The sequence below is a fragment of the Callorhinus ursinus genome, unplaced genomic scaffold (genome assembly GCF_003265705.2).
Source record: "Callorhinus ursinus isolate GAN/ISIS: 27379988/994484 unplaced genomic scaffold, GSC_fseal_2.0 scaffold1, whole genome shotgun sequence".
NCBI lineage: Eukaryota > Metazoa > Chordata > Mammalia > Carnivora > Otariidae > Callorhinus > Callorhinus ursinus.
In genome coordinates, this window is record NW_027397063.1 from 139,483,680 (window position 1) to 139,494,827 (window position 11,148).

The 11,148-nt window shown below is 46.7% G+C and overlaps 1 protein-coding gene across 4 annotated transcripts in view; it reads right to left on the reverse strand.

Annotated features, from left to right (window-relative positions):
• The window catches only part of ENTPD3 (ectonucleoside triphosphate diphosphohydrolase 3), a 31,834-nt gene extending 22,512 nt beyond the window's left edge, over positions 1-9,322 (reverse strand). Inside the window, exons 1-4 of one of the 4 annotated variants that reach the window (XM_025883881.2) lie at positions 9,232-9,297; positions 8,733-8,872; positions 8,230-8,282; positions 6,013-6,140 (exon numbers count right to left, since the gene is read on the reverse strand). In XM_025883881.2, the coding sequence (XP_025739666.1) occupies positions 6,013-6,140; positions 8,230-8,269 (168 nt within the window). In that variant the 5' untranslated portion in view covers positions 8,270-8,282; positions 8,733-8,872; positions 9,232-9,297. The other 3 variants (XM_025883891.2, XM_025883864.2, XM_025883873.2) reach the window with 3 other exon arrangements.
• Between the last annotated feature and the right edge of the window lie 1,826 nt (positions 9,323-11,148).

The following is an 11,148-nucleotide window of genomic DNA, read 5'->3' on the forward strand; positions in this document are numbered from 1 at the left end:
CCTCTGAGGTGGGGGAAAGAAGCCACCTAGGTCTCAGGAGGGAAATGGATAGTCAGTCCCCTTGCACCCTCTATTCTCTAAACTTCCAGGCCCATCAGCCTAGAAATAAACATAGGAAGTTCTCACAAGGGAGAAACACATCAATACCTGCATTAGCCTTCAGAAGGAAAGTATTCATAATTAAGGAGAAAAACCCCAAAATACCAGCTAATGTTGACATACTGTCCCGCTTTGGTAACATGGTACATGAACACACAGACAAGAGGGTGTTACCAGGGCAGTGCCAGGACTAGCTGTGCCCAGGATTGCCGGCTAGGAGTCCTGGACCATCTCCCCAGCTAGAGGCAGGCACCAGGGAGCTTCCCCTGAGGGTCTTGCGCACCCAGGCCCTGGACCAAGCTTGAGCAGGAAAGAGCATGCATTAGCAGCCTCTGGGGATTGGAATGAGTAAAGCTGACTGAGGTCAGTATATGCTTGAACCTGGAGTCAGCCCAGGGCAGCAGAGGCTTCTGGGTCACAGCTCTTCCCCAATTCCACTGCTGTTGGATTAGGCTGCTCATCTCAGTGAGGAAGATGAATTTGGGTTCTGGAGGCAGGGCGACTCAGGTGGATGCTTGCCTTACGACCCTGGGTAAAAGGCCTAAGCTCTCTGGGTTTTCTTATCTTCAGACAATTTAACCTTGAGAAGTAAATAGGAGACCATATGCCTGATACTCAATGGCTGCTCAATAAATACAGGCTATATAGGAAGATCAATAAAGCAAAATAAACAAAATTACAAAGCAAGGAAAAGAGGACAGAAAAGTAAATAACACCCCTAAAATCCCACTATTGTTTTAACACCTTGCTATATATCTTTTCTAATGGACTTCTCTGTATACAGCTACATATATGAATATGTGGTTAGGCATATGTTTTCAATTCAGTACAGGATTACACTGTACATAGTCTTTTCCAATGCTCTTTTCTTATTCAATAAGCGTATCATGCACCTCTCTCCCTGCCAGTAAAAATATGGATATCATCATTTTCAATACATTCCCCACACCTGTGAGATGTACCATAATTTATTTAGCCAATTCCCTGATTCTAGACATTTGGGAGGGTTCCAACTTTCCACTATTAACAAGTGATTGTTTTGTTTGAAATGGGACCAAATAAAAACATGTTGCTCCAGCTCCTCAATCACAGCTTCTCCATTATATCGAGACAGAACATCCTGTGTCCATTTGTATTTGAACTCGGACAGCCTCTCAATCCCAGCCTTCAATGTGATTAATGCCGACGGGGATCCTGACATGACACCCCCTGCAAACAAGGGAGGCACTGTTCACAGCCTGCTCTGGGCAGAGGCTCACTAAGGAAATTAGCGCACAGGTGGAGCTGAAGGAAACAAGGCACTCAAGAGATCTGAGCCTCCCTAACAGTCTGCTTTCTCCCCTCCCACCTGCTGCTGACCCCTTAGGACCCCTCCCCAGCCCCTCCACGCCTGGTGCTGACTAGAGGAGGGAGCGCACATACACGAGAGCAACCACTCTATGGGGTCCCCACCCTTCCCGCATCTTCTGGATCCCAGCTCTTCACAAACAGTGCATTTTCCCTTTGAAGGAAACTTGGGGCTGCTGGGCCAAGATCACGAAGGAGGAAGAAGAGCCGTTCTCATTCTCATCCTCATCCCGGCTGGGATCCAGTTTTCATCAGGGTGGGAGCAGGCCGAGACGTTCCACAGTGAGCCCGGAGAAGTGGCTGCCCTTCAGGCACCTGCTGATGTGCTGACAGGGACCAGCCTCGAGCCCAGTGCTACTTCTGAGTAACCACCGTCATTCCCTGACATTTTCAAAAATGGAAAAATTGGTATTTAGCCAATTTTCAGAGCTCATTTGCCTAGATCAGTGGCACTCAATGTGGTTTGATGGAGGACATGGGGTGGGGACTGGATTTCATTCAGTTCAGCTAGGTGGAAAGCAATAAGTAACCCTTCTGTCTAATGCAGTGTCAGGGAAAAAACATGGCTAGAATGTGGAACCGAAGGCACACTCAGTGGGTTAACCAAAGGGAAACAGCCTCCCATATGAACCGCATGATCCAAAACTTAAGGACTGTGTGAGCTTCTAACAAAGCGAAAGCAAAGATCATAAGATCAGCTTTCTTAGATTTATTTATTAGTATCATCACCACCACCACCATCATCATCATCACTATTAGCATAATAATAGGAATAGTAGTAATAAACATTTGCTGAGTACTTATAATATGCCAGGCACGACACAAAGTGCTTTACTGTTGCATTCAGAAGGCAGGTGTTGTCATCATTCCCACCTGACAGATGGGGAAACTGAGGCTCACAGAGGTAAATAATTGCCCACAGTCCCAGACTTGGGCTCAAGCCTGGGTCTAACTGACCATCAACCCTATACACAGAGCCCCCATGCTTCCACTGAGTTCCAAGGAAACCAGGTCTCCCAGGGTTGAATGCTTCATAATAAGGTGTGCTATTGCAGACTTTCTTTGTTCAGACAAAAAGTCCCTCAAAAGCAAACTCGTAGTTAAGTAGTGTGCAGATCTGGCTGGAGAGGAGGTGGACCAAAGTGATGAAGGAGTTGTGTCTTTCTGGAAAGGAGGAAACCAATTATCTAATTCTCACTCTCCGAGGGGTAAACCAGGAAGGGCCACAGGGCACCAGAGCCCCAGGCTGATGACTGAGAACCAATGAGGGTTAAAAATGAATGGTTTTAGCACAGCCTGGTCCTGTGGTTGTGCTTTGGAGAGTTAATGGCCAAGCTAGGGAGTGTGACTCAACATGGGGAGCTAATGTGACCCGAGAGGGACTATGTAGACCTCTCTTCAACAGTGACGTCATGTGTCCATAAGGGGCAATGGCAATGTGATACTGATCATATCGGACTGGGAAGCCACAGGGCTTCTAGACAGTTGTGAGTGGGGGTGGGGAGGACAAGGTCTCAAAAGGAAGATACTAGACTTAATGATAATAAAGCAAGGGGGGGCCTGAGTGAAAAAGAAAAGTGATACCATCATATTTACTCTTCAGGCTGGTAGAGCAGGTCAGACCAGTAACAATGAAAATGGAACTAGGGACATTTTGAGCCTTGACTAAGTTTTAATAGTTCTGCTATTCAACTCAGATAAACCAAGGTTAGGTAAGCCAAGGCTGGATTTAACAGCCAGCTATCCTGATTGGGGTCTTAAGGAACATTCCAGGTCCCCCCAGATAGGCCATTGTGGAGCTGGCCCCTCATAACCAAATATCAGCTGCACACAAAGGCAAAACAAACTTCAAGGTATGAAAACAGAACAATTTAAAAGCCCTTGAATGATCAGCTTCACTTCCACAACTGCCTTTCCCATCCTTAGCACACACTGCAAAACAAAAGAAAGAGGCTTGTCCTCACTCTGAAAAGAGCTGCATGTGCAATGTTCTTTCAAGTGGCCATTCTGCTCTTGGTTCCACCGGCTCAGAACATCTGTCTTTTCTCACATTTAATCCATCCAATTAAGCAGAATGGGTCTCCTGAGTCAGTATTCCAACATTCTACAACTTCCTCTCCCCTACAACTGTGACGGGGGCCTGACGACAAGATTTGAGGAGATTAAAAATCCCCTTTGAACTGTGTGCTAATGGGTGAGGGCGTGTCTTCTTTCCAGTCCTTCTAAACCCTTGTTTAAGGCCAACATTCTCTGTTCTCTTTTGTTTCTTCTGCACCACGTCTGCTATTTCCAGTCTGTGTAACTCTGAGAAGCTATCTGCCCTTTCTGTTCCTCTACTTTTTCATCTGCAAAATGAGGATAACAATAACCATATCTACGTGGAACAGTCGCTGAGGGTTCCCTGCCAACATCCCTCAGGCCTTACCATGGTGATGCCCAGCCATGCACTTTCCACCTGCCTAAAGGCTTTCTGCAGTGGCCTGAGCCCACCTGAGCATACACTGTGCCAGAAACGTTAGGGAGTGGATGTCTTCCAAGGAGCAGCCGCTCAACCAATGACTAGCAGAAGTTGGTGTCTAAGTATGTCCTTGAGTGGGATACCTGTGAGACAGGTGTTCAAGATGCCCTTTGGTAGAGGACAACCCTGGGATGGGTTCTATACTGGCTCCCAGAGCTCCTCTGCAGGACCCTGGCTTCTGGAGTCCCAGGCATCACAGCTTGTTCTAGGAGGGGAAGCATGGCTCTGGGTTAGCACATTCCTTTGTGCCGTGGAGACAGATAACCCTGGAATACAACTAGAGCTGGTTCTTCTGAAATATGGGGTGTAGGAGTGGTTCCTGGGGTCTAAGAGGGCTATTAGCTTTCCCCCCATTTGGGGGATACTTCCATTTCCCAGTTCAGCAAAACTTCCTGCATCTGCACCCACCCTCCCCACCTTCCGTCCTGTGCAAAGGAGGGTAAGTTCTCCTATTAGAGGCAGTACCTTCTCCTGGGGCTCCCTTTCTGAATGTAGGATCAGGGAGAAGAGGGAGGTGAGTGAAGAAAACCCTGGCCTTGGGAACAGGAGGTACAAGGTTTCAGTTCTAGTATGCCATTCACTGGCCAAACCTATGATTTCTCACTTGCAAGATGGTGGTGACAATGCTTGCTTTGTCTCCCTGCTATAGCTGCCACAAGAGAAAAGAGAAAATTCAGGGAAAAGTGTTCACTAAACTGAAGAGCAGTTTACAAAGTTTAAGGAGATGGTATTACTCCCAGTTGCAATCCTAATTTTCTATAGTCTATAGAAGAAGGCAGGGCCTAGAGCTTGGAAAAATGGCTCCTCTAGGCCTTGGCTAATGTCTTTGGACAACCAGATAATTTGTTTTCCATCATCACTGGACAGTTGTATTAAGGTTTCTTTTTTTTTTCTTTTTTATTCCTGTTTTTCATGGGGGAGTGTTGAGATTCTTAAGTAAAATGTCCTATAAAAGAGCCAAATGCCATTATCTAAAGGAGATTTTACTTTAATCTTTCAGAAGAGCAGCCTCAGAATGGTAGGTCAAACTCACCCACAAAGCTGAGGCAATATTCGTTTCTTTTTTATCTTTTAAAAACTTTAAAAACTTCTATTTAAAATATAGCCTTTGAACAGTCACTAAGAGCAGGAAGATGTAGAAAGGACTCATGAGGTCAAGGGTAAAGGCTAAATGAGATTCAGATAACAGTTGAATTTCTTGGCTCCTATGGCCTACTAGCTAAGAAGTGTTTTTACATTTTTAAAGAATCATAAGAAGACAAAAAAAAAAAAGATATGTGACCGAGACTATAAATGACCTTCAAAGCCTAAAATACGTACTATTTAGTTCTTTACAGAAAAACTTTGCCAAACTCTACCCAAATGACTGAAGGATTCCTTTCCCTTTCATTTGACAAGTCCCTCATGGGATCACCTCCCCTCAGCCTTACAGCCAAGGCTGGTGGGATACATATTGTTCTCAGACTGTCAGACAACATCTGAGAGGCCATATGGGGACAGACTTATCAAGGGCTAAGAGTAGCTTCTGAAAGTGAGCATAAGACCCTGAGTAATTTTTCAAGGGGAAGAGTTAGAGAGATCATGGCACACTTCTAGACTCAAGAGAGGCAGCACAAATACAGCTCAAGGAGACCTTTTCAAGTCCTTGATGTTTTGTTTACCAGGTTAGGCCAGAAGAGGAGGCTGGGTCTCCTGGTCTCCACTCATGATCAGGGTTGTGTGGTCTTGGGGGAATGCACAAGCTGGTAGATCTTTGGTAGCCATCTGCAATTCTTGGCTACAAAGTCTAGCTTTGGTTCCAAGAGTCAGGAGTGAAAGCAAGGCCACACAGTCCTTAGAGAAGGTGTTACCATTAACATTCTCTAGTGTCAAACATCACAAAACCAGTATGTCCAGAGCTCCTCCCTTGGGTCCTACACCAAAGACCCTTAGGTTCTCCCTTGGGTCTTCCCCAAGGGAGGTGGGGAAAAGGGTTTTCTTCTAACTCATTGCATTAGAGTAATTGATGTCATAGCCCATCCCTTCAGTGCCAATCCCTTTATACTTACCTTCAGTCCTGGAAGGAGGACCTCTTTGTGGTGAAACTGGATGAGTGTGATGACCACAAGCACCACAACACTCAAAAGCAAGACCACCAAGGCGATGATGGCTGGGGTTCGGGAGAGGGCCTTGAGGCCTAAAATGGGAAGACCCAGAAGACACATGAGGGGAAAGTAGGAACAAGGCACTGGCTTTCTTTGTAGAATCCACAGACTGGATGCATAACTGTGTGCATACGTCACTTCCTCTGGCTTTGGTGAGACCCACACTTTTAAGGTGGAGCAGTGATTGGGCTCCAGTACCCATTTATCTTTCCTCCAAAGAGTGGACTGAGACAACATTTGCAGAGAGGGTGCGCATAGTTTAGTTTCCTGGTATCTCCCCAGATGTGTTATGCATACTACTGGTTGTCCCCGAGATGATTTACAGTAACATTTATTTCAATGTAGATTAAAAAAATATGGGTTTTCTATTAAAGCAGGCGATACAATATTTCATTTAAAAATAATATCAGATAAAAGAAATTAATTCTATACTTCAGATATAATCAACGATTATAAAGTTCAGTACACAGTGGCATAATGTTATGCAAATAGTAACATGTACGAGTTTCTAAAATATTTGGGTTGCCAGTAAGAAGTCAACCTCAGGCAATTTTTCTGTGTCTACATTGAAGGCATATAGGGTCTCCTACATCTTCACAAAGCACAGCTAGACCTCAAGCCACATGTTCCTCCCAAAGGGGTCATATCATCTCTGGCCTTTGTATTTTAATCATAACATGTAAACTATACCCATTTAAAAGCAAAATAATAATAATAACGAAGCCTATGAATAATCTTCAACTAAATACACAGATAATTATATCTGTATTGTATAAAAGTATATAATTACCATAATGGACTATGTCTATGTATTAAAGTTAAACTAATACTGCTTAACTAGATGATTTTGAACAAATATTTACTTGGGTCTTACCAAACCAGTGTGGGCTAATGGAAATTTTATAAAGTAGCAAATACATTTTTTTAAAAGAGAAACAAACAAATACTGTTCTATACTGAAATGACTTCATTCATGTGAAGTTCTAAAACAGACAGGTGACAGAAATCAGAACAGTGACTGCCCAGGGGGTTGGGAGCAGGGACTCACGGGGAAGGAACACAGGGGCACTTTCTGGGGTCACAGAAATGCTCTATATCTTCCTAGAATTATGGGGTATATGGATGTGATTTGTCAAAATTCATCAAACCTTTCAAAGTCCTTTGAGGAAAACCTGAAAATCCAAGTAAACTAGCTCCTTAGGTACAATTTCCTTTTACAAAAGAAGATTTGTAGAAATTGCCCCTACCATCCTAAAATTATATCTTCTTAGAAGACAAGAATGCCCAGTTTGGGGGCAGGACTAAAGATCATCTGTCCAGGGTCAGGAAGGGGGTTATATGTAAGCACTCTCCTGATCACAGTTGTGCGGCTGCCCATCCTCTGCGCTTCAGCACTTTTCAGGTAAATAGCTATGATTACCTTCAGCAAACCCTGGCCCCAGCAGAAAAGCCTCTCGCAAAACAAAAGGGACTAGACCAGGTCTCATTCATTTAGGGAATGCAGCCCAGAGCTGTGCTGTCATTAGGAGTGAACAAACACTGTAATTACAAGGTGTCTACCTGAGAGTGGAGAGGCCAGACCATTCTGGGCTTCCACATGAGCAACTGCAAAACGTGCTCCAGAGGCAGGCAGGGCAAGCTTGGCAGTGTGTGTGTGTGTGTGTGTGTGTGAATTCTACGCATGTGCCTCCGCTAGCAAGGGTAAGAACGCTGACCTAGGGTGGGGGTGGGGAGTGGGGGACACTGTAGGTCCTGTGCCAGCAACAACACTGGGATGCAAGTAGAGGACAGATCTAAGTACTTTATAATTCATTACAAAATCCACAATATTCTCGAGCAAACCTCACACACAGGGAAACCACAAACGGCCAAATTAATGGATTATGCAAACAGGAAAAACCATTTAAGCGAAACATGCATGTTAGTCCTTGTTTTGTGTAGCTTTGATCAAAAGCATTACTTCTACCTGAGGAATGTTGGTGGTGAAAGCCTGGTAAGCAACTGAGCCTCAAACCACAGACGTTAAAACTATTCGCAGGGACCACGCATGAAGAACTGTGGGCTGAAGTCGGGACTGTGACTTGAGAATATCACACTGGCTGCCGGCTGCGGGATACTAACCTGCTTGCTCACAAGGTTGGCGGGTCAGCACCGTGAACATCTTTCCTCCCAAACTGTAGGCAAGAGAACACACAATGACAGTGTATCGCTGGCCCCCTGACTTCAGTTCCAGAACCTTGCGGTATTAAGCCTAATTTGGGGGCACGACTAAAGAACATCTGTCCGGGGTGAGAGGGGGGTGATTACGTAAGCAATCCACGCGGCTGCCTCTTGGTCCTCAGTTTTCAGGTAAAAAGCTAATGACTACCATAAGCAAACTCTTGCCCCAGCAGAAAAGCCTATCACCAAGCAAAACCCGCTTTCAATCCACTTCTTCCAAATCGAAACCTTTTGGGCGACAGATAAACCGAGCCCTTCGGATATAAACCCAAAGCTGGGTTTAAATTCTGGTGTCAACTCCCTAGATGTAAGAAAAAGAAGAACAGGTTTGCTGAAATTTTAAACTGAAAATTTTCAAAAAATAAGTCAATCATTTCTTGCAGATTTTTTCCACCTGTACACACCGACCGGGGCAGAAGAAATCTTCCACCTCTTAGTAACAACATTCACAGGGCTGAGGCAGGGCTTTTCTTCAAATCACAGCAGCAAGGGAGGTTTCGGTGGGTGTTGGCGACCCACGAGCCCGGAGTCGCCCCTGAAAGACCTAGGAGGGGTATTTTTAGCTGCTGGCTGGAAACGATTGCAAGAGGATGTCGGGCCCCCGGGATACAACGCCCCAGGTTCTGGGAGGCCCTGCTCTGGAACTGCGTCTCCACACAGCCAGGATATCTAAGCGCCAGCGCATCTCCGGAGCCGCAGATGCGCTCGGTGAAGACGCGTCCACCTCTCCCGGCTTGGTAAGGACCACCTCCCCGCCGACCAGGATTGGGACGCGCGCCCCTCGGTCCCTCCCTACGGCCGACTACGGAATCCGATTTTGTTTCCTTCCCTCCCAGCTCCCAGCCCCACGAAGCTTCCCGCTCGTTCCTCAGCGGCTCGGGCGCAGGGGTCCCCGGTCCTCACCTGCGCGCAGACGGTCAGAGGAGGGCGAGCGGCTCTGCCGCAGTGGCAGCCGGCGGCCAGCTCGCGGGAGGCTCTGCGGAGGCAAGGGAGGCGGGGCGGCTCCGGGGCGGGGCGGGGCGGGGCGGGGGCGGGACAGCCGTTGCCGGGGTCCATCCCCTCGGCCGGGTCAAGGCCCAGCACCTATGCTTCACCTTCCCTCTTCCAGTCTTTTCCACCCCAATCCCTCCCGGGGTCTACCTGGGCAAGGCCAGGAGGGTGTCCACTGCCTGACTCCCTCTTCCATCGATGCCAAGACCAAGGACCCTTTGATCTCTCTTTTGGTTTCCTCCATCCTCCCCACGAGCCTACGTGGAGGGGGAGTGGGGGCAGGGCAGTGTAGAACCTGGGTACTTCGTGGGTATGCACAGGTGGGCCCTGTGCCCCATCTTTCCGTGGAGTGGAGGCCGATAAACACCTTATGTTGGGCATGAGGCTAGCAGGCACACTGGTCCCTGAATCACCTGAGCCAGGAGAGCAAAGTAATACAGAGATGTTCCCTGTCGTATAGTTTAGACCAACTGCCTTAGCCACGGCCCAGGACTGCTCACTGGTTACTCAGCAGTGTCCTCCCCTACCCCATTTTATGTGGGTATCATTAGGCTAAGATTCAGGACAAGCTCTTCCTGGAAGAGCCAAATAGGACAAAAATGTAGCAACTCAAATGCTCGAGTCTTGTTTTTAATGCATCAGCAGGTGGCTCTTTTGGCTCCTTTGAGTGACCTCAAGGACTCTTGGAATGATCCACCAAGAGGCCTAAGTAGGGTTCTGTTGGACCACCCCTCCTTGTGGGTCCTGAATAGCTGGAAGGAAGAACTAAGGTCTGGGCTATGTCCTGGGCCTTCCCGTTCTCCTGGAGAGCTAGACCCTATATACCACTAGTCTCCTGTCCTGTGCAGATAGGGCCAAACCCACTAAGAGTTCGGGGGGCTTTCAGAGAAGAATGCTCCTGATTTGAGACCTCTGAGCCCAGAGACAAGGGCTCCAAGCTGTGTGTGTGTGTGTGTGTGTGTGTGTGTGCGAGCACCACTCACCCTGAGTTATTTGAAATGGACCCTTGCTGGGAGATTTGTACAGGGTCTGCGATGGGGATGTGTAACAGTCAGTGAATGCTTGCTGAATTACAAGACTTACTTTCTTTGAAAGCTTTGGGTCAATGAAAGGTAAGGCAACTGACCGAAAGCTGACGGATCTCTGCACCCAGGGGGCCATAAGCCCACAAGCAGCTGCTGATGCTCTACCTACACCAGAGGTCAGTGACTTTGGTTCTAAGAAGTGAACGGCTGACTTTAACATCCTCAGTGATTCCCCAGGAGCTGACAGAAGGTTCCTGGGCTTAAGAGGCCTTAAAATGCAGTTGGTGCTAGTTCTAAAAATAACAGAGATCAGTCCATGTTACCAGCTTTCTTCTTTGCTTCCTTTAATTTAGAGGCTTTGTAAGTGTGAGCACCAGCCTCCTTTGAGAGATCTATGGTCTCCTTTATTTTTCCAAACTTCCCTGGGGACTCTCTGCTCCAGGTACTGTCTCAAACTCCTTTGCAGGTCCCAAACTACTCCTAGTCTTTCAAAGGCACTTCTCCATCCACTCTCCATGCGTGAGAACACACACTCACACACACACACACACACACACACACACACATTTCCCCATCAATCCTCCACACCTAGAAGCAAACACATACACATGTATGTGTATGCAAACCTTTATGGTTTTTCTTGATTATGAAATGATACAGATGTGTCTTACCAGATATCAAACCGTACTATAAAGTTACAGTAATTAAAACAGCCTGGTTTGGGCACAGGAATATACCAAGAGATCTAAAGAGACAGAAAAGAGATAGGCCAATATTTGAGTAATGGATATGGGATTTAGTTTAA